The sequence below is a fragment of the Dicentrarchus labrax genome, unplaced genomic scaffold (assembly GCF_905237075.1).
Source record: "Dicentrarchus labrax unplaced genomic scaffold, dlabrax2021, whole genome shotgun sequence".
Lineage (NCBI taxonomy): Eukaryota > Metazoa > Chordata > Actinopteri > Moronidae > Dicentrarchus > Dicentrarchus labrax.
The window spans coordinates 345,748-372,203 of NW_026136714.1; the positions used below are offsets into that span (position 1 = coordinate 345,748).

The following is a 26,456-nucleotide window of genomic DNA, read 5'->3' on the forward strand; positions in this document are numbered from 1 at the left end:
GGTAATGTGGTTTATATTGTTTCTGCATTCAAAACTCATCTTTACTCCTCTTTTTTTAAACTTTGAGCCTAAACAATGACAGAAAAGAGCAGTAAACACTGCTTTAGTTTAACAAACTGGATTCCTGCACACAGGGTAGACCTGCTGCTGCTCATATGGAGAGTTTGAAGTGTAACACTGAAATCATTCCACAGACGAAGCCACAGTTTGATACCAAAACAGAATTTATTGGCGTAATCGGACTAGAGGTGAGGAGCCTCACTGCTCGTAACTATTGACAATCCAAGTGAAAAGAGGAAGAAAAAAAATAAAGAAGAGGGAAAGAAAGATGAACAGACACAAAAACAACTCAAAGAAGGTATGGCTTTGGTTAAATAACACTCGACTACACTGATTTGAAAAGACTACATGATATCTTAAATAGAGTGAGAAAAGATTTAAGGCTCTAGAATTCCCTGAACAGAAGGCCCGACACATCTCTGACTGCTGCACGCTCCTCGGACCTCGCATTCCTCCCAACAGACCACCAGGCTCCCCTCTAACAGCTGACCTGTGATCAGCACTCTGCTGAATTTGCCAGTGTTATTAGACGTGGTTCTGACACAACGGCACACGCTGACGCTGAAAGGTGTTAATCCACAGTTGCATAGAGTTATTGGAATATCACAGCAAATTACTTCTTTGCATTATGTAATAAACATTCATCAGCTTCTCAATACAGTAATGACACCAAAAATATCAAAGTATCTCTGCCTCCCCTTCCCCCCCCCTCCCCCTCGCTGAATGAGTGGTTAATAATCACGTGTACATGCCAAGCACGCCAGCGCTTTGCTTACAACGTAGCTGCATCGGATATTTACAATAAAAAACCTCTCAGGCTGCGCTCAGAGACAGTAATGTAAGAAATGCACAGTGTACTCCCAATATCTGCACGTTCAGATCGATTTCTCTTTTCTGCTGTGAAAAGACGAGGAATGATTTGGCAGCACAAAAACGTGTTTGTTCAAACGTACGTAATACTGCAGCGACTGCTGGTTGGCTACAGACTCACAATCACCGTACGATATTCACCCGCCCGACGTCGGCTACTAAATAATGTGTGCTTGAGATTCGGACTCTGGAAACTAAAACTGATTGAAACTCAGCTGTGTCACATTCTGGTATCAACATTTAAAAAGGACCAGTGTGCAGGATTTAGTGGCATCTAGTGGTGGAGTTGCAGATTACAACCAACTGAATACAGCTCAGCCTTCCACGTGTGGGTTTCACGGCAGCTTTTGTAAAAAATTGTGATGTTTTTTGGGTTTTTTTTTTGCAGGAGAAAGTGAAAATAGCAAAGTGTATAATTCATTTAAAATCAAAGGCAATTGAGAATAAAATTGCTATTGACATGGCTCAGCTTTTTATTTTTTGATTGGTGAAAAGAAAGCATTCTGTTAACAGTGGCTATCAGAGGTAACTAGGTATAAAACAATAACTAACATTAGCTATATGTGAGCTTGTAGGAAATTACAGTGGTCGGTCAGATTTGCAGAAAAGTTGCAAAAAAAAGTTGTGCAGAATTCACTGAGATCGTCTGAATCGCAGCTTCCTGGAGAGTCCGTCCTGGGCTAGAAACATCCCGACCCGCTCCCTCTGTAACGAAAAGCTAATGATTCCTATTCTCAGGTGATTTTTCTGCCAACAGATCGTCCTAAATGTTTCACACTGGACCTTTAAAATCTCCACATGCAGGGATTCTCTCAGGCTGAATGATGTGATTGCATCTGTAAAAGTCTAAAGACACAACAATCAACTTCACACATACAAAACAGTTCCAGTTAATGCTACAGTGATAATGTGTTTATCCTTCTGCTCTGACCAACTTTATGCCACGGGGGGGGGTTATATTGTAACGTTAAAAAAAACAACAGGTCACCTGCTCCCTGGTTTCTAAAAGGACACGCTCAACCAGTGAGCAACATGTCAAACACGCAGTATTGTATGGATTTCTACAGTGTTCAGTAAGATTTCACCGTCATCCACTGAGACTAAAAACTACAGAGATTTGAATTATGTGAGAAATAACTAAAAGGACAGCTCTTCGCCTGCTGAAAATATCCCACACGTAACACCTGAATCAGTGTTGATTTAAAATAAAAAAAGTAATGTCACCTCCTGTTTTCATTATTTTTCTTGAGCTCAAGGTTTCCATCGTCCTCTGAACGTTGACTAAAATCTGCGCCGCGCTTCAAAGAACGCACCGTCAGCCCGTCTGAGAATTTCTGAAGTTAAAATGATTTGAGTCTGGCAGAGAGAATATGTTGCTTCAACCACATGCACATACCTAATATCCATACACACTTCCAATGTCACCATCAGAATACAGACAACCTTCTTTGATACGATCCCATTCCCACCCAACCTGTGCTAAACACGCTTTCTGTAACCCCCCCCGACCCCGACCCATACGTAGCACTGCCGACGCTCGCCGTCACTCCCTAACTGAACAGCTTGACGAAGCAGCCGTGGCAGTAGGGTTTGTCGTTCTGTTCTTTGAAGGTGCCTTTGTTGAGCTGCTTCAGGCAGAAGGCGCACACAAAGTGCTCCGGGTGGAACTTCTTGGCCATGGCGGTGATACAGCGTCCCGTGATGGGCTTCTGACAGCCGGAGCAGAGGGAGCCGCGGCGCTCGTGGTAGTGCACTTCACAGTAGGGCTGGCCGTCGTGCTCGAAGAAACTTCCATTCACAAACGGGGTGAAGCACTCCTGGAAAAAAAGAGGAGGACGGAGAGGGAGTTTCTGTTATTCTAGTGCTCTTACTCTTATTATGGGATCTCACAGAGGCTCCTCAGCTGTTAGAGGTAGTTCGGGTTTTTGAAGGTGGGAGTGTTTGAGGTATTTATCCATATGTATCAGTGTAGGTGTAGGCTTTATTTAGAGCTGTCAGACAACCCTTTCCAACAGGAAACTAAAGGTTTTCCATCAGTGTATGTTCTCTTCAAAGCCACCAGACTCCACTGATAAAAACCTTTTAGTTTGCAGAACACAAGAGTTGCTGGTCTCGTTTGTGTTATTTTCAGTTCCTTCTGGTTTTTTTGGGGGGGGATTGTTGTGGCCAAAAAATGCCAGATTTTTGCCGGAGGTTTTGCTCATTTTTTGTACCATTCATTAAAAATCAAAGGCAACAGCTAGCAGCAAGGCGATGTATGGCTCATCATTTTGTTCAGGGGGCTGCTATCATCGATGAAACTCACTGGAAACTACAATTATTGGTCAGATTGGTGGAAAAGTTGCAGGGATTGGACTAAATTGCAAAGGTGGTGATCGCAATGTCTTTCCTCTAACCAGCTATTCCATCTCTTTAACCGAGCAGCAACCTCCACGGATGGCAACACAGAGGTGCCAAAACCTGCCAAGATGGCGACAGCTAGATCCGACCTCACTGAGCTTCACAACGGCTCTTCACAGATGTTGGGGGACGTCACAGACACTATTTTCAATCATACAGTCTTTGGTTAGTTGGGATTCTAACTAATGTTAGCTGCTGCGGAGTGAGGCAGCGATACACCAGCAACTCCAATGTTCTGTGAGGTAAAATGTTTTTTAAAAAGGAGTCCGGTGGGTTTGGAGAGAGAGATCCTTTTGACTATGTACATTACCTCGAACAACCCCACAATAAAATATATTTAGGTGATGGTACAGACCCTGCAAACAAAACACTCCGGGTGCCACAGGCTGCTCAGCGCTGAGATGTAGTTCTCCAAAATGGCTCTGGCACAGCCGCCACATTTCGGTGCAAACATGTCAAAGTAATCCTTCCTGCAGTAGGCTTTTCCATCCTTTTCATGAAAACCTTGAAACAGACACAGACAACAGATTTTAATACGAAAGGAAACAGAAACTATAGATCCTACGATATAAATAGTAATTCGGTACCCTCTGGGCCAAAGAAGGATCCACACTGAGCGCAGAAGAAGTGTTCAGGGTGCCAGGTCCGATCCAGCGCCGTCACAACTTTCTGCACAGACAAGACAACATTTATTGTAGCTTGGCCGCCTTCTACAACACACACGGCGAGCACAGAGACAGCAAACAGCGGCGACTCACGTCCAGTATGGGCCCGTTGCAGTAGTAGCAGCGTGGGGAGAACAGGTTGTGGTAATCTTTCTCACAGTACGGCTGTCCTTCACGCTCAAAGAAGTTCCTGGAGCCGATCTCCTCCTGACAGTGTGTGCACACAAAGTGCTCAGGGTGCCACGTGCGGCCCATGGCGGTCACCACCTACACACACAGAGGAGGGCATTTAGTATGCAAACGCTTAAACAGGACATATTATACCTACAATTTCCCTCCTTTTCTGTCATATATATAATGTTAGAATGTCAGATGTTGATATAAAATGTTCAGTTGTTCTGTACAGTTATTGTTTATGCACTGAATATATAAGCAGCAGGTGTTTATATATCAGGAAGACCAGATCATATTTATAAGATAAATAAAGATGTTTTTGCAAAGCGACTGTAGTGGAGTCTCACACTGAGAATACAGAGCTGGAAACGAGCACAATGTGTCCACTTAAATAGCTCGTTTGCACGTCGATCAAACCACGAGCAGCTTTTATCTAGCTGTAGTTTATAAGGACGCTTTATTTAGAATACTTTCACCTGACTGACCTCGGTGTTTTAGTTTGGATCATTCAGTCACACAGTAACACAAACAGGTAGCGGCAGACCAGCGACTCTTCCACAGACATTATCTGAACACAAGCATCTCACCTGTCCCACTATGGGCTTACAGCAGGCACCGCACACTCCTTTAGCTACCGTCTGCACGCCCAGTTTGTTGAGGTCAGACTGCAGACTACCGAGCATGTTGTCCAGTTTGTTGACCTGTGTCGGAGGCCCACCGGGAACGCCGCCCTTTCCTTGGGCCATAATCTGTAAAAGGTTCAAGTATGAAAACAGGTGAAGATGTGGCTGACAGTCAGAGATATAACAGTGAGATAAGAAGAGGAATAAAATGAGTCCTGGTTCTGTGGTGAGAGACGGGGGTTCGTGCCTGCACTGGAGGGAAGATTGGATCGTACTCTGTTTGGCAGCCTACAGACACCAGGACTTTGGGTGCGATCGGTGTCACTGGCTCCACTGGTGGAGGCCGGGTTGGGGTTTTAAGAACGGGAGGAGGGGGCTCTGGTTTGGGTGCAGGAGGCTCCTGAACTGGGGCCGGTGGAGGTGAGGGTTTTATAAAGTGCCGAGGCGGAGCGGGAACTGGTTCCTTGATGTGCGGAGGTTGTGGAGGGGGAGAGGGAGGTGGAGGAGGAGGAGGAGGAAGAGGTGGGGGTATAGGGATGGGGGGCTGCTGGACTGGGAGCAGTCTCTTAAGTTCTTCTACAATAGGAGGGTGACGAGGGGCGGGGGAGAGGAAGGTGGGAGCACCTTCCTGACAGGGACGGGCGACTCTGGGGGAATTATGATCTACAGAGGAGGAGAGAAAAACAGAAAGAGGGAACAAAGAGAGGAAAACGTGCAGGAAACTGAAGGTGAAAAATTATATTTGGGAAAACTGCTGAGCACACCGAAGCCAACCTTGTCCACCTCACTGCCGGCGCCATCGAGGCGGAAGCGCTGGGGTTTGGAGGTGACGATGACCCCCTCCGTCAGCCAGTCGTCGGACTGTTTGCGTCGACGCTCTGAGCGCCCGATCCCGAACTTCCCCTGAAGCTCCTCTATGAGGCGGTCCTGAGAGCTGTTCTTGTTCACAATGACGGGTCCCATCTTCCTGCGCAGGTGAGCGTCCCGGTACATCGGGTGCACGTTGGGAGTCTCCTTAGTGCGCCGGATCACTGATTTAATCTGAGAGGGAATGTGAGCATCGTATCACATGTCCACACAGAACGCAGCTGCAGCAGCTCTGCAGCAGGCCGGGATGCAGAGGTCAGCACTCGCATGCTTTTAAACTGTGCCACACCCACGCACGGACCCCCCCCCCAGCGCTCCCAGTCTGTCAAGCAACTTCACAACACGTTAGAGCCGCGTTAGAGTCCTTCACACAGAGCAGGTCAGGGGGATTGTGGTCCACGTGTGCCATGCTGGTACCGACAATCAGTGGGTTACGTGTGAGTGCAGCGCCACAGAGAGAGAGAGACTCTGGTTTCTGTCATCTTTCTCAAACACTGAGGGTCCATTTTAAAAACTCTTGGTCTGCTCATAAATGTACGTGGAAACAAACTCCATCACAAATTAGACGAGAAACTTCATCGTTCTGCTCAAAACTTAGTTTTATGATCTTGCTCTTAATGAATTCCTCTTTTTTACATCCCTGTTGTTTTTCATACTTTTCATGGTTTTTATACCTGAAGTCATTATGTTTTTACTATTATTAACTTGATTTTGTTACTAATATTTGCCTTTTAATTTTATGTTTCCTGATTTTTCTCTTTTGGATTCATCAGTTTACACAGAATCAGAACTGCAGATGGATTCACACCAATTTACAGCTGAGCTCTTCTCTTACACAACTTTAGCTTTAATTATCTACAGCTTTCATTTTAAAGACTGAAAAAAAGAAAGAAAAGGTAGCTGAAATCTGACTAAATGTTTGGTTTAATGAACTTTTTCTTTTAGTAATTTTCCTTTTTGGACTTTGAGGGAGAATGACAGCCTTTCCATTATATATATTTATAATGTATTATCTGTGTGTTTCCTGTTTTTAACACCTTTAACCGACGACAGACGATACTGAATGCTAACAAAACAATCCTCGTCGTATGTTAACACCCTAACAACTATATTTAGTACGTTACAGAAAAGCCTCACAGATTCAGAGACACAACATCTGCTGTGGAAACTGTGGAGATGTAGCTACACATGAGAACATCTAAATGTGTTTACCAAAGATAAATACATGGAATCAGACATTCAGACTTTATGATGTTTTCAGCCTCATACTTTGACCGATTTGTGCAGTTAGTACTTTAAGTGCTGTAAAGGAAATAAGCAGATTCCACTGTGGACATTAAGTATAAGACATATTTGGTGTCGTGTTTCAGCTCACAGCAGATGCTAGCTGGTACAGAAGCATAAAAACAGGCAGAACATGAGCACAACAACCCGAGTGGTGTCAGGCAGGAGATGCATACATGTCCGGATGCAGACACTCGGTCCATGTTTGGAGTCTGCATCAGGGGCAGGTCCAGGGCAACGTCAGGGGTCCCGGGGCAAGAAGACGGGGTCATGGACTCATCCATCCAGCTGGCCTCTGTCATCGGGGTCATGCTGCCATCCGTGTACGGCCTCTCGGTGTAAGGCGTCATGGTGCCATCCAGTCCGTCGTGGAAGGACATGGACAGGTCCTCGTCGGCCCAGTCCAGGTCCCCGTTCCCGTCGGTGCCTCCGTCCACAGACTCGTCGGTGATGGTGTTGGTGGCGCTGGTGAACGTGTCCGGCTGCACGCTGTTTCTGTCCATAGGCAGGATGAGCTCCTCGTGCACCTCCTGCATTCCTCTGCCCAGACACCGCGCCTCCATCTGCAGCTGCGGCTCCTCCGCTGCGTGGTTCTGCACAAAGCTCATAGCGAGGAGCTTGTCCAGCGCCTCGTCCAGGGACGGCTCCACCGCGGGGGGCTGCTGCAGGGCGGGCGTCGGCTCCAACAGCTGTCTGCTGGGGCAGGCGAAGGCCGGCGGGGAGAGGGCCGAAGATGTAGAGGACGTTTTTGAGGAAGCATACGCAGAGGGGGGAGATATGGAGAGAGCAGCGGGGTGCGGGGAAGGAGTCTTCGGAGCTGATTGAGGAGGGGTGAGGTTTTTCGAAAGAAGCGGACTGCAGAAATTAAAATCCAGGTCATGAAAAGAACCCTTGTTCATAGTCTCAGGAGCACAGGAGAATTTACCGACAGTATTTGAGGGGGAGACGCGCTCTACAGATGGACTAGGGGACTTGGAGAACTTGTGGTCCAGGACGGTGTTAACGGAGGTAAGCGAGGGGGTGGTGGTGGTATTGGACGGACTTGGGCTGTTTCTCATTAGGTTGGAGTTAGAGAAAGCGGACTGAGAGAGGACTAGCAGAGTCTTGGTTTGGGATGACAGCATGGTGGCAGACACATCTATGACAGAGTCCAGGTCTAGGTCGCTGGCTGCAGAGAGCGAGGACATAGGACTGTGGGGAGGGAGGCGGTTCGGATGGGACACGGACACGCCACCGTCTCCTCCGTCCTCGTCTATGTGCAGCTCTAGACCGGCAGGAAGAGAGAAGACAGGAGAGGCACAGGCAGACGGGTGGGACAGAGTGAGGAAAGGAGAAGCCACGGAGGGAGAGACTGGAGGACGAGGAGAGCTGGAAGAGGCTCCCGCTGGGTCCAGCAGGGAGCCCAAAGAACTGGGCTAGAGGACAGAGAAGCAGAAGCAGGATAAGAGGAAGAGGACAGAGAAATCATCAGGAATATGACAGGAGAAGAGTGCGTTTTGTTGATGAAGTGAAGCCCTTCCTCGCGCTGCGCGTACCTTGAAGTCCGACAGAGAGGCCATCAGCTCGTCCAGCTCTCTTGTGGCGCAGGACGCTGAAATCCTGGCTTGCTGCTGAGAGGGTGTGTCCAAATCGCTGTGGCGTGCCGGGGGGCTGGGAAATACAAATGATGTATTATAATATTATTCATATAAATCCATCTTAAGGTCCCACTGCAGTGGACAGACCGTGTACCTGGGTGAAGGCACCGAACCCTCCAGCTCGTCCAGCAGACTCTCCACGGAGGGTCGGGCCTCGTCCAGCCTCGTCCCGTTCCTTTTGGGCTTCTCCTGAGGGGGCGGGCTCACCGTGATGTCAGGGCCGCCGCCGTTCTCATAGTGGGTGATGCTGCAGGATGGTAAGGGCGGAGCCGCCTCCTCTGTGGACACAGGATAGTATAGCTAATTCTGCTCAGCGCACACAGAAGAGATAAAGCTGGGGGGGCTTTAGGGTCTACCTGTGGTGGGGAATGAAGGGGAGCTCTGCTGCACGGCGTTCAGCTCCAGCAGCAGCCGGTCCAGCTCTGACAGGTTGCTGCCCAGGGCGGAGGTCATGGCTGCTGTTGATGAGTCTGAAGACTTCTGTTTGTTTGGGAAACTGAAGAGAAGACAGAGACTGCTTATAGCAACTAGCAGGTAAAAGAAAGTGACGGATGATACGGACAACATTTCAGAGTGTGACAGGATACCTGTAGACGTGGTCCTCTTCAATGTGAGACAACGGAGAGCTGCTGCTGTCCCTGGACCATGAGCTCTTCTGGGCTGAACCTAACGACTGCAGAGGATTCAACAGTCAGACGACACAATGAGAACTTTCAGTGAGTTAACAGCAGCATTGTTTTGGTCTGCAGTATGGGAGCATTACGCAGACCAGAGGAATATAAGAATAAAAACAGCAGTAGAGAGAGATTAAGGCTTTCATAGCAAAACAACATGCAGTGTACCAAAACTCTAGTTTGTGCTGTGTCACTTGTTCTTTGATATGCTGATGAAGGACTTTGGTTTCCGGAGTTCAGGATGAGCTCGTACCTGCTGAGAGGAGTGGTGGGAGTCCGGCTGATCGATCAGGGACCCGTTCAGAGCCTCGGCTGAGGGCGGAGGAGGAACCGGAGGTGGAACCGACACATCCTGGTAGGAGTGTCCTCCGGTAGGGATGGAGTACGGGGTCTCGTCAGACAAGAACACGGGTCGCTTTGAGATGTGGGACGTAGTAGATTCCAGGTCCGCCAGCAACGCGTCTGAAAGATTGGACAGTTCCAGTTTTACTACACGTCACAGTGGGGGTACTGTAGAGCGGCAACGATTGGTTTTTAAAACAAAAAAAAACTAATTCTGTGATTTCAGCTTCTCAAATGTGAATATTTGCTGGTGTCTTTTATCCTCAACATTTTTCACCATTTAATGGATCAAACAACTGATGGATTCATTGAGAAAATTATCAACAGATAAATTAGAAATGAGAATAATCATAATAATAAAGCAGTGCAGTTTTATTCAAACCAGGGATTTTTTAACTGGGGTCCAGGGACCAACAGGTAGCGATGGGAAAACATTTTACAACAGTTTTAATCTCTGACCCTGGACACAGTGTAGAAACCGGGCAGAGCTCACTGTAGCAACAGGCTGCTGTTCAGATATAGAGATTATAATCATTAAATAATATCATAAACGTGTGATTACTAGTCAACCAGGACAATCTTTAGTCGGGGGGCAGCTGCAGTCCCCAACTTACATACAGTCAGCCATTTTCACTGTGTAGCGATCCCAGTTAAAACTGAGGGTCCTTCACATGAAAAAGTCTGGGATTTAAACAACAACCTTCATCAAACTCAGACACACTGATTCCTGGAAGCAAACAGAACCGGGCCCCAGACCAGTGGATTCTTTACTGGGGCTGCTGGGAGCTCTGAGGCGACTCCTGAATGTGGTGTCAGGCTGTAAACAGACAGTGGCAGCGAGTCCCAGTCGGTCTCTCCTTCCAGCCTGCCACCAAAAAAAGCTTTCATCCAACAGTGAGGTTAGTCCGCATGACCGGCCCAGCAGTACATCACCGAGACCAGATCCATACCTAAACCCATTAGGCCTCCAGGAAATCTCCCCCTGAAATCCCCAACATACTTTTTCCATCAGTCGGCACTATAAATACAACCCTGCTGACAGTGAGCTACCTGTCTGTCTGTCAGTCTGTCTGTCTGTCTGCTGTGAGAGACGTTGATTTCTGTGTTGTGAGTGTGAACTGACAGGAACACAGCAGCAGTCAGACAGAGGAGTGTTTCTGCGTCCAGGGTTGAAGGGGTACAGCGTTACCCTGCTGAGTGTTCACAGGAACGCAGGAACAAAATAGACTCTTACATCACACAATCCATCCATCCATCCTCAGCCCGTCCAGAATAGACGACCGCAGTCACCGGCTGCGTACGGTTACACTACAGCGGCTGGGAGCGGTGGCTTCAGGGAATCACTGCACTTTTAAAAGAGGGGTTCAAACTACGGCTGCACGATGTGGGAAAGACATCGTACAGAGATTATTCTACAATATATGATTCACCATTAGTGATTATTTCTGTATCACAAAGTTAAAGTTTACTGAAAAAAACTATTAAAATCATGTTGATTTGTGGATTTTTTGGAGGATCTGTACCAAACAAACTGAACTCTGGAGACCAAAACTACAGTATTTCATTATAATGCTGTTATTTTGTACCTTTATTTAAAAACTGCAGCTTCAGTGATTTGGATAATACACTCATCCATATTTGCGATTATTTTTAATAATGTTTCTATTAATTCTGCAGCCCCAGGTGCAACACATCACAGAACTCACAGTTTTTAGTTCTCAGTTCATCATCAGTTTCATCAGTTTTCAGCATAAAACTGTACGATAAAGTATTAGATTATTTTACTGTATAATAATCAATCAATGCGAGCTGCTGTGAGTCGAGCTGAAGGCAGCTGATATTTCCGACTCCCACTGTACAAAGCCAGAATATCCAGATACGGCCGCAGCCATTTTTCATCATTCGGACCCAGATTCAAGTCACTAATTAAAACTTAAAACTTGAAATATTTGGGGAAAAATTTATCAGATTGTTTTAGTTTGTCCCGTCTGCTAACACAGATGCTTTATGAGCAATAATGCGGTCAGCCACCAGGGGGCCATACAGAGGGTTTGGCTTCGCTTCTATAGAGCCGTCATGATGTCCATCTTTATTAATGTCGACGGTAACACCGCTGAAAATACCAGAGTCCAGGATGGGAACTGCAGCTGGGCTCCTCTTAAGAAGACGTGTGACATTTTGGGAGTTCTCTAAAATACTGACAATAAGATATTTCTGCGATGCATTTCTATTTTTCTATATCTTCAGAATCATGAATTATGTGTAAAATTAGGAAATTATTATTATTAATATACGTTTGTGATTAACTTGTTATACATCAGATGTGCTGAGTGAGCTCCTGTAGTTCGCACACTGCCGACAGGATTTTAGCCAATAAGGAAAGTGCTTCAGAGGGAATTATTACTTTAAAAAGTAAAAGTTTATGGTTGAATTTGGTTCTGTAGCTCACACGCTCCACTACTGAACCACTACCTTTAAACTCAATACGCCCGAGAAGAAACAATGAACATTTCACTAAAATACAATCTACAGTGAAAAGGGTCTCTGTAAAGTTCACTGGAAGTTATTTCTAGAAACAATATAACTCAGCAGGTAAAAGAAGAAGAATTCTTGACGTTTTTAATGATTTAACACAAACAAAGGTCGGACATTAAAGCACATTAACCATTATCACCGATATCTGAATCATCTCATATCAAATACTCAACCATTCTTTCACACAGCGTCACATTAATCCTGCTGTAAGACTTCAGCTGAGGTCTGAGGACACAGAAAGCCTCCTTCCTGCTCACTTCATTCAAACCATCCACAACCAAGTGAGCAAAGAAACTAAATACAGAGAATATCTGTCAAATCAAGATCTCAGGCTCGATTCCTTCGTCTGTGCCAACACTAATCTTATAATGAAACAAAAAGATCCAGGGACACAAACATTTAAAAGCCAGCATCTGTACTCACATTAGTTTTTCCACCTGCTGTATCTGTAATATCCTCCAGGAAAGTCTAATGTTGTTTATAAAGCCCCAAAATCACAATTTCCTTCAGTTTCAGGCTTAAAGGAAAAACCCAGAGGAAGAGCCACAGAGGAGGGACCGCTCTCCCAGGACGGACTGACGTACACTCGTCTACAGGCAGGACAGTGTGTGTGTGTGTGTGTGTGTGTGTCTGTGTGTGTGTGTGCGTGTGCGTGTGTGTGTGTCTGTGTGTGTGTGTGTGTGTGTGTGTCTGTGTGTGTGTGTCTGTGTGTGTGTGTGTGTGCGCGCGCAGACAAAGATAGTGTGAGCAAGAAGCAGTGATAACATGCTGCCAGTTTACTGTGGGGAGTGGTTTGAGACCCAAAATTGGTGACAGGACCCTTCAGTGTCTTAATAAACACTGACTGTATCAGTCATTAAAACATTCTCACTGTTAAATCTGCATTTATAAATAAATACAGCCAAAAGGACTGTAGCTTTACAGACTTTTTATTAGGTTATGTTAAAGATTTTCTTCTGTTTATGTCCCCTAAAATGACAAAGTTTGTCACTAGAGGTGTTTCCACTCTACTGAAGAGGGAGATGTTTGTACGATACCATTCAGTCTTATGGAGAAACGAGTCGACTTCTCAGTTGATTAATGAGCTCAGTAAACAGTTTCCTGATGAGTTTCTGGTCTCAGTCTCTAGTTTCAGTCTTCTTCCATACAGCATGATGTTCATTTAGTAACTGATGGTCCCATTTAGAGTAAAACAGACCATAAAGCAGGGTATGCTTTAGGGCGGGGCTACCTTGTGATTGACAGCTCATTCTCAGTGAGTCTGTCCAGCTCAACTCACCAAACTCAGATCAAACTGTCAAACAGTGCTGATCAGATATGGATCCAGATTCTGTTGTTGACTGTTTCTCTCCTCAGATCTGTTCACAAACACATTTTACTGTTTATCTGGAATATCAGATCCTGTGTGAGCAGGCGAGACGCCACTGTTTCCTGATACAGAGCCAATGAGAGCAACTTAACTCGCAGTAAGTCTCCGACAAATACGACATAGCAACGACCATAATGACGAACTTGAGGCTTTAAAAAGGGACTCCACAATGTAATGAGTGACAACAATATAATAAAAGATGCTAACTACATTTTAGACTCCCGATCTGAGTCTGGGAGTCACAGACGCTCAAACACAGCTCAATCTCTCCAACTAATGCTAGCCGTCTTCATGCTTTCACCGGTCAGCCCAGCGTGAAGCAGTGGTGGGTGGGACATCCACAGCCTCCAGCCCCCTTCTTAAAAAAAGCTTTAATGTAGGAAAACTACACTTTAAACCAAATATTAATCACAGCAGAGTATTATTCCATACTCTGGAGTGGAACATTAAACGGCGTGACGGCTCTCACGTGTCTCTACTTCCACTATATCTTTCCACCACTCTTCATCGGAGTCTTCAGCCCAAAGGGAGATCCTTCCCAGAAGCCAAATGTTGAAGTCATGAAGTTTGACGTAAACCACATGGGAGCAGAGGCCTATTTAAAGCCCGGTGAGTTAGCCCATGTCTGTGCAAATGTGCTGAAATATCACGAGCAGCTCGAAATAAGCTGCACCTGGTGCTGACACGCTAAACAAGGTCTCACTGAAGTTCACTTTGTCACTCATAAAACAAAAGCCTGCACATAGAAAACCACCAGCACTGGCTTTGGGGACAAAGGTGAGTGGGATAAAACGCGCTCAGGGGGGGATTCAGGCTGTTCTTGGAGCAGATCTTAAAAGCTGTGGAACATAAAGAATAAAGCTCCTAATTATTTATGGTAATGTATTCCTAGAAAGCTCTTTGTGGCTCTGACGGAGGGGACAGCCGCTCTGCCTGAAGTCTGAAGCCAAGACTTCTTCTATTAGGACGTCTGCGCTCATTATAACCCCCCCCCCCCTGCTGATAGGACACATCTGTGACTGAGACAACACAGAGCTCACAGGGGACACCAACAGATTACACTGTTCAGTCTCTGATGCACTCACTCCTGGGGGGAAATAAACAGCTCCAGTATGTTTAAACTCTTGAACTGTAGATTTTTATGTGCTTTTGTTCGTAGAAACATCGACAGTCCCAGTGACAAGTCATATAATAATGATTATTTTCATTATCGATGATTCTGTTGATCATTTTCTGGATTAATCGAGTGTCAGAAAGTGTTTCCTAAAACCTGAGCTGACGTCCTCAAATGTCTTGTTTTGTCCAAAGACATTCAGTCTACTGTCACAGACTAAAGACAGCAGAAATATTCACATTTGAGGAGCTGAAATCAGAGAATTTGGACATTTGTTCTTAAAATAACACTTTAAAATGATTATTAAAATAGCTCCTGGTTGATTTAATAGTAGACAAGTAATCCATAAATCGACTAATACATACAAGGTGCAGTTTTGGGCAGATTGACTACATTAATTTGGCAGTTCAAACTGTTTAAATCAAGTAGAATTTATTTTATTTTACCGAAAATTCATCTTCTACAAAGTTAGATTGTTCATTGTAAGTACAGTCAACATCTCTGTCCTTGTATTTATCAACCACAGCAACAAGAAATGTGACTATTAATAGACAGTATGCACGGAGATAAGAGAATTTCACGTACAACTTTGGAAAAAATAAGACTCGATGCCAAAAAGATTACTGCAAGTTGCATCTGGTGAACCCGTTTGTGTTTATCCAACCGTCAGGAGAGTTTCAGACAAAAAAAACCCAGAGTGAGGGGAAAAAAGTAACATTTCCAGGACAACAAAGATTATTTCCAGGATATTTGCTCATTTTAATCAATTTCCAGGTGTTTCCATGACTGGAACATGACTCTACAGGACGCCTGCGAACCCTGAAAACAGTCAGTGACTAATTTACACGTTAACAATAAATTGACTCATCGTACAGCTCTATTAGTATGTATGTGCTGTTTTCAGCCCTTTATTTCCTGAATACTGCCACACACACACACACACACACACAGGCTTTAAAGAACATATATATTAGACTTGAACAGGCAATTAACGGATTAATTGATGGAAGAGAAAATAAAAAATCCTCTATACTAAATGTCAAACTCTCTTTTGTTTCAGCTGGATTTGCTTCTTTTCTTTGTCCTGTGTGATAATAAACTGAATATATTTCAGTTCTAGGTGATGTGGTGTCACTTTGGGGCTGAGAAATATTGATTTTTCACTTTTTTCAACATTAAAATAAAGGAGAAAATAATATATGTTGGTTGCAGCCCTAATATGGACCCAACTATAACCACCAGCCTGGATTCTGCTATTTCTATATCAGGATAAATAAAGAATAAAACAGGGCTTTGGGAAAGACCTGGAACACAGTCAGACCCGTTTAAAATTAGCACCAGAAAGTGTGATTACTAAATCCAACATTTCCAGCTCACATCCTTTTGTAGCCTTTGACTAAGCAGCACACACACACACACACACACACACACACACACACACACACACACACACACACACACACACACACACACACACACACACACACACACACCGTTCTCAGTGTCCATTACATCTCCTTTATACCGTTTGCTGCAGGTCATAAAAGGATAAAGACGAAATGCTGCTTCCCTCTTTCCCCAGAGGAGGGCAGCACCGAGGCTGGCACGAGGACGGACAACAAGCAAGTTTGGCCCACAAGAGTTCGAAGCATTAAGAATGCAAACATGGACTGTAAGCCAACTAACAGGCTAATCTTTTCCATTCCAGACAGGGGGCCGGAGCCGCAGTGGACAAAGTCCAATTCTGCTCCAGCGGCATCCTGACTCAATAGTCCATTGTGCAAGGTCTGGAGGAATAAAGCTGTCATCGAACTGAATACGACTGGGACTAATAACTCAAGATGAATTCATCAGACCTCAAACAGTACACAGATTTACTTTAACAGGCGCTCGCTGTGTCAGAGGAACCAGCATCTCATCTTCATTACGCTCAACAAACAGCTCTCATGTTCTGTGGATACTGTACACATTCTTGTGGCAGTGGGTGCATGTGCAGTCCTGTCTGTGCACCCACCCCCACCCCCCACCCCCCCACCGGCCGCCCCGACCCATCCAAGGCCCTGCCACAGTCCTGCAGTGTTTATCAGATTGGAGTGAAGGTGCATGAGGAATTCCACACATTCCTCTGTCCGCTTCACAGAAAGAAAGCAAGCAGGCGGGGACACTGGGAAGGTGGCACTGGGAAGGTTTCTCTGATCAGTAAACAGTCAAAGCTGGAACATTTCTGCCTTAAAGTAAACTCTATGTTCTCTATGTCGAGTTCTTCCATTATCCCATCCAACAATGTTCAAACTCAGAAATCTGTCATTTTATTCAGGTAACGTTGTGTTTCACTGGTTTCTACCATCCACTGTTTAGATCTTTTTAACTCTAGATTTGAACCGGATGAAGGATTTTAGTCATCGGACGTCTGGATCTTAAGTTATCAGAGAAACAAGCTGAGCTAACGTTAGCAGCAGCTCGGCTCGCAGCCCCTCCGGGACGTCCTTTGTCTGTCCAACAGCGTGGGAGAAGCAGTGATTGTTAAGGTGGAACTGCTTTATTCAGTGTTTTAACCATGCAGCAACCTCTGTGGCTGACAACACGTTAGTGCCAAAACATGCAGTTCCTCTAACGGCCACTAGAGGCTGGCTCCAGCAGTGAGTCAGTCTCCATGAGGCCCCATATTTACAGCCTGGTACAAAAAACACTTTTGGTCTCTAAACCTAATTTCCCCGTTCATGACAACTGTACAGAGAGTTTATTTTTATATAACTCACCTGTTTAAATTATATTAAGGCTTAAAGTTATGCATAATTAAGGGCGTGGACGCTTTGAGTGACAGGTTGGTGCCATCACAAGCGTCACGGAGACTACGACCATATTTAACTATACAGTCTATTGTTTTGTTTAGAGAGGAGGAGACCTTTGTGGATAATGTGGCTCCCAGTAAAAACCTCCGGAACGTCGGAACAAGAGCTAACGTTAGCAGCAGCAAACGGGAAGTCCTTTGTCCACCAAACAACGTCAGATAGACAACGTAAAGCTGCTTTATTCAGTGTTCAACCTCCTGCACGATGAACACTAGAGGAATCCTGCAATGGTGGTGAAGACAACAACTCCCATGATGCCACGCTGCTTTACAACTCCTTTCCAGCGGCAGAAATGACCTATTGTACGTTGAACATCCAACCTGACTCAACTGGACATAAAAAGATGCTCTGTAATAAAATCTACTCGAGCAGATCGCACATTCCTGCAGTGCGGCGGGAGTTTAGGTAGAGAGGAATGTGCCCGAATACAAAACACCATCTGTCAGTCCAGAAAATGAAAATAATGTGTTGACAATTACAGGACCCGTTCCACTAACTACAGCGTGCTTTGAATTCCAGGATAAGGGAGATGTCAATGTTTTTACTGCCCATTTCCCACAGAGCGGGGAGTACAGTGCGGCCAGGGAGGGAGCGAGGGAGGAAAGCAGGGCCGTCTAATCTGTTCCATTAACACGTGGGCAGCGGTGATGGGCCACCAGGGTCCACAGCTCACCTGTTTATAGCCAGGGAGCAAAAGAGCAGAACTGGCCACAGCCCCACACCGAAACCCTACCCCACCGGGCCCAGCCGACGCGATATTTATATCAAACAAGACAGGCCGGGGGCCGGGGAGAGGGGGCGGAGGGTGAGATACCAGGGAGACAGGCTGGGAAGGCTGGGGAGAGAAACAGAGAATGTGACTGAATCAGATTAAAAAGATGCACCGAGAGAGAGAGAGAGAAATATTCAAATCCAAACCTTCCACCTGTTCCTACTGTACCATACAGCCCCCGGATGAATGAGTGTAACAGCATACTATCAGAAAGACAGAAGCATCTTAGGGTGATTACTTCAAAATAAACACACCTAAAAATACCCTGCCAAGCAGCCCCATATCCGAAAGATGACACGCCCCTCGAGAGAACGCTGGACCAAAATAAAAGCACTTCCCCACAGACCAGTAAATCAGATGACAGGGGAAAGTCTGAGGACTGATGTAACACCCAGTCGCTGAGGACACATTCAGAGCCACGCATGTGTGAGGACCGCGTGTCGGCGAGGAGGCTTTTGTGCCACTGAGAGTGTAATTAGGTGGGATGAGGAAAGAAAGGCTGTCCTTGTTCCTCCGGTGCTAAAAACACAGACTGAAAACAACAAAACACCCAAACACAGAGACATCCTATAGAACATTAAACATTCCCATCCTGATCTGCTCTGTATTTTATTGACGGGATTTGATCCAAATGGTCCCGCTGACACACCCAGTGTTCCCACTCTTTCCAAGAAATCACTTTCCAGGAGTTTTTAGGTCTCGCATTGACTTTAACTCTTTTTATTCCTCATTTTTAGTGTCTCAGGTTCGTTACGAGGCTGAAAATCAAAGTCTGTTTGACTCCACGTTCACTGACAGGGCCTAGTTTCACGTCTGGTTAACCCACACCGAAGAATCAAACCACAGAGCCACAAACTGTTCAGTATCAAACTAAATATGCACCTGGGTTTCTGTAGGTGATCTGAGTGAGCAGATCAAATACAATAAACAGGATAATGTAGATTATTTCCAGGATATTTGGTCGTTTTAATGGAGACGTAACATTACAGCAACTGCTTGGCTGATTTGGACAATATAGGAGGAAAGATTACATCTGATGACATTCAGCTTTACTGAGGGCAAAATGCAGGTCTGAGGTATTAAGCACATAAATAACCTCAGAACTGACTCAAAATGAATCAATCAGCCCACTGGGAGTTGAAACGTGGTCAGTTCTGTATAAACGGCCCCTTCGTACTTTAAAAAACATCCTCAATAACCCCCAAAACATCTCATATATTGTTGAAATTGTTGCTGAAACATTGTCTACACAGGTAATTATACTTATTAATGCTACGTATGATAATTTCTCAACATATGCAAGTTATCAACATCTAACATTGAACATTTCCTGGTTCACGTTGCTGCCAGGTCGACTACTGGAGCCCGTTTACAGCCGGTATTAACATGGAGGATCTGATCACAAGTGGACAGCTCTAAATACGGTGTAAACCACCGCAGAGACGCATCCGACTGCAAATCTTTTGTAGTGTGAACTCTCTCTCATGCATCCCGGGGCCTCAGTGCTCCTCAGCTGACGTCCTGTACACGAAACACGCCGTCTATTCAGTTCACTGATGTAAATTATGTGTTTGGGCTCTTTTGCCAAACTAAGCAGCAGAATCAGAATCAAAATATCACCAGACCCCAATAAAAACATCACCTGTGCATTCACTAATCGTTGCAGCTCTAATGTCTCATCAAAGACGCTGAGGCTCGAGAAGAGAAGGTTCCTGGAAATCAAATGTATAAATGAGTATTTAGAAAACGAAAGTGAGACTCCCCCCCCCCCCCTGCAGGTCTAAAGCTCCAGTGTTTGCCCTCAGGTGTCCCCAGCTGGAGCAGCGTCACTAAACATTAACTAGATCTGCCCCAGAAAACAATCAGCACCTTCGCCTGAGCCAGGTCACGAGGCCAGGGACGGCGTGGAAGCAGCGTGGAAAGAGGAAGAGGAGGAAGGAGGTTGCAACAGCATTTAGTAGTGAAAACGCTGTCCTCGCAGCAGGATCACAGGCCCACAGCCGCCCCCCCTTCCCTCCACCAGCACTGACTCTGCTCATTGTTTTTCTCCTCTGTTTCCTCAGGATGTGGGGCAGGGTCTGTTGCCTAAGCGATGAGGTCAGCCACGCAGCTCTCTCTTCCCCAGACCCAGAACAGGATGGGTGTGGAGCTCGGGAACAAGACTGATTTACAGTCCCCGTAGCCGAGCAGGCGAGCCCGCTGCTTAGGGGCCGGTATGCACTAACCCTGCAGCTCTCGTGGGGTGATGATAGCTGGTCTGGTAACACTAACTCTGTGCGGCCGACACACTGGGACACAGAAACCACAGAAGACCTTCGAAGATCTTTTGGTATGCCATGTAAACGCTGTAAACATTTAAGACCACGCTGCTTCTGCCACAGCCAACTGCTCGGGCCCGGAGAATAAGGCCCTCCTCTGCAAGGTGATCAACCGATACTGTTACAGTAAAGCCAACAGGACAGCTGTGTGTTTACAAAGGGCATGTTTAGCAGGTGCAGCTGTCTGTTCCAGCCCTCCTGTAGACACAAACACGTCGAGCAGACTCGCTCACGCCGTTTTTAAGCAATAAATACTCAGAAATCAGCATTTTTTACACTCTGGTGGGCGTCTGCACACAGTTCTTTATACTTCCTCAGCTGAAAGTTAATAAAGATTAAAGGGAAGTTGATGCATTCAGGGTGCAACAACATGATTCAATACGGGACTGTTTCAACACAGTGTAACAGCCTCAATGATGCCAACCGAACGGTTGATTTTATCTGGGCTGGATTAATGCAATAATGCTGTGTTGTGACAATAAACTGCAGCTGGTTAGAATTTCATTAAAAAGGAACAATTATTCAAAAGAAATGCACAAAGTACAGTATGAACTGAAATATGTACGGCCCTGTTTTTAAGAGCCTGGAGCTTTTTTATCTGTTCCTTTAATCTTTTATCTTCTATAATGTCGGATCACGTTTGTCTGTTTGTTGGTAAAATATTTATGTCAAGAGTCTTTTACTGCAAACTGAATCTACCTACAGGTACAAATAAAGTCACCTACGTTAAGGTACTAAAGGTAGACCTTAATATATCAGCTGTTCTCTGTGTAAAGACAGAGTCACATGATGTCTCTCTCCCTCTGCCTGTGTTGTATCGCAGCCTCTCTGTGGGTTGTTTCCATAGCCGGTCTGCTCCGACTGAAACTGCTGTTTTTATCATCTACGTCGGTGAATTAAGGATTTATTTCCACCAAACCAGAGTTGGTGATTGTTGGAAACACTAACAGAGACGCTTTTAATCAGTTTTATTCTGTTTCTGTTCACTTTGAATGAAGTTACAATGATCTGAAGGTAAAATGAGTGTTTTTGTCTCTGGAGTCTGGTGGAGAGTGATAGTGATATTACGGCTGTTTGTGGTTAAACTAAAGGTCTATCTCTGTAGGGATCCTTTCCATAATGCTGTCAGACACTGACAATAACAACCTGAGTCTGTCAGTGGAACAAACAACAACTACTGTCAGTGGAACAAACAACAACTACTGTTAGTGGAACAAACAACAACTACTGTCAGTGGAACAAACAACAACTACTGTTAGTGGACTTCCATCGACACATTCGTCACATAACAGCCCGTTTAACAGCTACTTTCTCATCTAACTCAGTGAATTAAGTGTTTATTTCAACTAAACCAACCAACAAAGAGTGAGTTTTATTCTGCTTTAGTCCAGTTTTAAGTGTCTTATCTATAATCTGCTAGGTAAAATTACTGGTTTTGTAAAAGGAGTCTGGTTAGCCTTTGCTTGTCTGGGATGCTGGAAAGTGAATTTCATATATAATCACCTTTAAAATTCCAGTTTATGTTGTGTTTTAATGCATATTACCAAACACATATGAATCACCGTGAACCCGAGGTTTTTAGGGCCCCTTTGAGCCCCTTGGAGCCCCTTGGAGCCCTGGATTTGATTCCGCAAACAGCCAGTTTGGTGGGAATTTACAACCCAATAGAGAGTTCATCATGCTCCAGTGTTATCTCACTTCAGGCATGACCCTCCAGCTTAATGCAGGTCTGGACTAATCCAGTTTCTTCAGTGTTAACCTGCAGACACGAAGCAGGGCCTCTGCAGCCCGGCGAGGTCAGTCAGCCTGAATCTCACACGATCCTGAGGAATTCACAAGAGAGCGGAGCTTCATGCGACACAAACGTGAGACACAGTGAGCCACATCTGGATGAGCACAACGACAGCCAGGCTCAGCTCGGCCGCCACCTGGTCCGGACTATAAAAGACGGATCAGAGAAATCCCCTGGAAAACTCTGAGTCAGAGGAGCGGAGGGGAAGAGCGCTCACTCTATGCCGAGGGAATCCCCTTCCTCGAGTGTTTGGCAGATCAATATACACAGAATGAAACAGGATGGAAAGACTGGAGTCTGATCAGGTTTCCAAACAGCTCCGTGTAGACCTGTCAGTCATCAATGAGCCTTAAGACAAGGACCCGCAGGGGGCCAGTAAGATGGGGGTTTACTGGAAGTACAGTCAAATATTTGGTCTGCTGCTGCACATTTAGGGAGGACGTGGGAGGGGTTGGCCACATCACGAGCAGTTGAAAACCGTCTAACTTCACGGTTCTGTGACTGTCAGGCTACCAGACCTCAAAGACCCGTGTTTGAGCAACCGACAGCCCTCCCTCTGGTGGCAGCTCGCACGGGGCTGAGAGCGGCGGTAGGAGGTGAGTCACGACCCAGAGAGTATTTGGCCTTGGACCCTGACGCAGAGCGATGTTGGACATTCCTCAGCAGCCTCGCCCCCCTCCTTCAGCCTCGCTTCACCGAGACTGCCTCTCAACCAACAATCAGCTCTTTCAGCGGGCCGTGGCAGCTCGAGCATCTAACGGGCCCCGGAGGTATTCTCACAGCACGCCAAACCCAAAACGCGGCCCATCGTCTCTCCACTTAAAGCGTTCACAGATCCAGTTGTCTGCTCGGAACGACGGGAGCATCCCTGCGAATACTGCGGCTCAATCTGAATCAGCACGGCAAATATAGCAAAGTGAGCAGCTGGGGAGACTACAACAACAGAATTAGAAGTTCACAGGTTCGATGCCAAAGGTCAAGGGCCGATGAACTGAAGGGGTGAACGGTTAGTGAGGCACAAAAAATAGATGGAGCTGATAGACTGCATGGAGCTGCCCGGTCAGTGTGCGTTATACCGACTGTGAGTGATGCCAGTAGCGGATCCAGGACAGGAAGTAGTGCTCAGAGGATCAGCTGATTGATCAGTTGATTAACATTCCACAAATTAACTGGATTCAAAGATATTCTCAGATCATATCACTTTGAGTTAAAGTCACTGTGAAGGAAACTCAGACACATTATATTAGATAAACATTATAAAAGACTGGACTATGTAGTACTGAACTGTGGGCGGGTCTGAAATCATGTCTCGATGGCGAACTGGAGCCAGTCTTAGCCTGTTACCCCTCCCCTAACTAACTGCTGCACATTAGCATTTTCTCCCACTTGTTCGCAAGTTATTACAAGCATTCTGTTATTAGCTAGAGACAGTACGCCTTCAACATCCTGCAAATGCTGCTGTGCGACTCTCTGGCGCTTTTTGGTCGCACCTCGACGTCGAGGTTTGAAGAGAGTTGAGCTGAAGCTAAAAGGGGAAGTGAAAGCGCCGCAGACCACCGACTGGTTGCACGGGACATCCTGCACAAACCCTGCATGTTTAAATAACCGAGCTACCATCAACAGCAGCCTTTTTTTTAAATTCCCTCACATATGGCAGCCCGCAAAACCACACCAGAGCGGAGCGGAGGAAGCGACAGCAGTGAAGTGTCAATCTGTCAGGAAACGTACAGTGAAGATCAGATCGACAGAGAATAAAAGGATGAAGAGTAAAACCTCTCGATCTGCTCCGCCCAGGTCTCTGAGATCTACTGACCGAGGCCTGCTGGCGGTCCCAGAACCTCGGCTTGAAACCAAAGTGGACTGAGTCTGCAGGTGTGGCTCCACTGTCTGGAACCGCCTTCCCCTCATTATCTCCACACACACACACACACACACACACACACACACACACACACACACACACACACACACACACACACACACAGAGCTCAAAACTCACCTGTTTCGTTTTACACTGTTATTCACTGTTTTATCTCTAATGTTTGTAGTTTATTACTGTTTTATATTGTTCTTCCTCTTCTAATGTTTGCACCGTACAGCATCTTGTAACTCTGATATTTCAATTAATATTGCAGACGTACTTTGGTACCATTGGTTCCTGAACAACTTTGATCCAGTATATATGTACAGTGTATCTGTACAGGCTTCTATTTAACATTTTTAACACATACAATGAATATTAAACATATTTTTGAAGGTTTTAATCTATGAGAAATATGTGAAATCACAAATGATGCGTCATGTCTCAACAGCAAACGTTAATGTCAGCAATGAGGAAGCAGCTCCATTTATTAAAGGCTGTGATGTTCAGACAGATATGATACAGACAGATCAGACTGATGTCTGCAGTCTGCACTGGGGCAGAAAACAACAGCAACAACAGCACGAGGTCAGAAACCACCATTAACTGCCCCCTCTCCTCCTGCAGGGGTGTAGGGGTTTACTGGAGAACCGGGTTTACTCTAAATGTAAGAGTTACCCCCCATCCCCCCGTGTTATAAACACTGATATATAACTCTACTCTTCCACATTCAGCTCATCACTTAACTTTACTCCACTCATGAAAACTGAACTACGTAATGCCTTCACCATCCTAGGAGAAGAGTGCTGCCTCCTCCCACCTACAACCAAGGACAAAGTGTTGTTTGATTAAATGTTTGGTTTATTATCTGGACAGATAAATATTATTATTTTGAATTCTTTACGATTGACAGACTTTATGTTCTATAAAAGTTAAAGTCTGTGAAGAGTTTTAACGAATGAGAAAAAAAAACAACATGTTTGTTGTTGTTTGTGTGATGTCAGTTAGATTTAGTTTTAAAAAAAAGCTATTAAATATTAAATCATCTCATGAGGGGTCGCGAGGCCTTCTTTATTCAAAAAAAACATTGTATTTAGTTTACTTCAGGGAGAAGAAAACACTGAATTTGTCAAAAAAGAAGCTTATTAAGTCTGTAAGATTGTTAAAATATAAAATAAATACATAATTCAGACAGAGAATTGTATAAAAAGTTCCCTAAACAGGAAATAATCTCCTCAAAATTCACCCAAATCCCTCGTCTTACACAGACTTCCACTGTTTGGGTTCATTGTTCAGTTCTGACTATAAAATATGTCCCTGAGTTTATTAAATGATAGAAAATATTTCTCTTCAGCACAAACCTCCAGGTTGTTAGAGATAGAGTTACTGTAGGGTTACCCACTCCCACAGACAGTATTACACATACAGCACAATATAACACACTCTTCCTACAGCCCTGTGTGTGTGTGTGTGTGTGTGTGTGTGTGTGTGTGTGTGTGTGTGTGTGTGTGCTGCAGGCTCTCCATCAGCCTCACATTGAGCTGTACTGAGCAGTCTAAATGGGGAGGCCTGTTGACTCCCACCACTTCAAAGCTGGAATGAACAGCCTGGGGGCAAAAGTTGAGGAGGTAATGTTAAAGCTCGGTGTCAAAATGTCAGCCAAATATCTCCTCCCTCTGGCTCACACATTCACCCAACAGCAGCTTCTTCCAGCGGGCTGGTGCCTTCAGGAACATGGGGGGGGGTGAAACAGTGTGGAAGTGGGGTATTTCAGGCAGTAAACAGCCGTCGGTCCCACAGTAAGGTGGCCCACAAACGCTCTTTTTTCAACATGCAGTCTGGTTGGGAGTCCTCCACCCTGCTGCCCCCGCTGCTGCCCCCGCTGCCCCGCCGGACACAAACCCTCTGTCTCCCCCACATAAAGCGAGTAACTCACCCAGATCGTCCATGTCGGCGGTGAGGCTTCGGCCTGTGTCGCTGTGCTGTTTGCTTCAGCTCCTCTGCGCTTTGGAAACTCTCAGTTTTCCTCTCTCAACTTTCTGCTGCTGGAAGTTGGTCCGGAGAGTCTCGGGAGCGCGCGTCGATATGTGCATGTGTACTTCACAGGAGCGCGCGCGGTGACTCTGCGAGGATGATGATGATGATGAGGAGGAGGAGGAGGGTGAGGAGGATGAGGGTGAGCGACATCCAGCGGCCAGTACAGGGAGGTGCGTTTAACAGAGAGCTGCAGTGGACTGTAAACTGCAC

General features: G+C 45.6%; 1 protein-coding gene across 3 annotated transcripts; it reads right to left on the minus strand.

The window, feature by feature from the left end:
• Positions 1 to 206: 206 nt before the first annotated feature.
• Positions 207 to 26,384, minus strand: LOC127376265 (paxillin). Of its 3 annotated transcripts, XM_051422988.1 has the most exons (11): positions 26,146 to 26,321; positions 9,508 to 9,716; positions 9,168 to 9,253; positions 8,937 to 9,076; positions 8,675 to 8,858; positions 8,479 to 8,593; positions 4,757 to 4,918; positions 4,089 to 4,262; positions 3,918 to 3,999; positions 3,686 to 3,834; positions 207 to 2,747 (listed from the first exon to the last, which is right to left on the minus strand). In XM_051422988.1, the coding sequence occupies exons 1-11, from the start codon at positions 26,156 to 26,158 to the stop codon at positions 2,481 to 2,483; spliced, it is 1,581 nt and encodes a 526-aa protein (XP_051278948.1). In that variant the 5' UTR covers positions 26,159 to 26,321; the 3' UTR covers positions 207 to 2,480. The 3 variants fall into 3 exon arrangements, with proteins under 3 accessions (XP_051278948.1, XP_051278947.1, XP_051278946.1); XM_051422987.1 differs by lacking the exons at positions 207 to 2,747; positions 3,686 to 3,834; positions 3,918 to 3,999; positions 4,089 to 4,262; positions 4,757 to 4,918 and adding exons at positions 5,041 to 5,455; positions 5,567 to 5,833; positions 7,120 to 8,358 and having other exon boundaries at positions 26,146 to 26,383; XM_051422986.1 differs by lacking the exons at positions 207 to 2,747; positions 3,686 to 3,834; positions 3,918 to 3,999; positions 4,089 to 4,262; positions 4,757 to 4,918 and adding exons at positions 5,041 to 5,833; positions 7,120 to 8,358 and having other exon boundaries at positions 26,146 to 26,384.
• Between the last annotated feature and the right edge of the window lie 72 nt (positions 26,385 to 26,456).

Excerpts from the sequence above, each read along its gene's own strand:
- LOC127376265 (XM_051422986.1), bottom strand. Across the intron at positions 8,594-8,674 it reads GGTTCGGTGCCTTCACCCAG|CCCCCCGGCACGCCACAGCG; the intron begins GTACACGGTCTG and ends TGTATTTCCCAG. Across the intron at positions 5,834-7,119 it reads GAGTGTCTGCATCCGGACAT|ATTAAATCAGTGATCCGGCG; the intron begins GTATGCATCTCC and ends ATTCCCTCTCAG.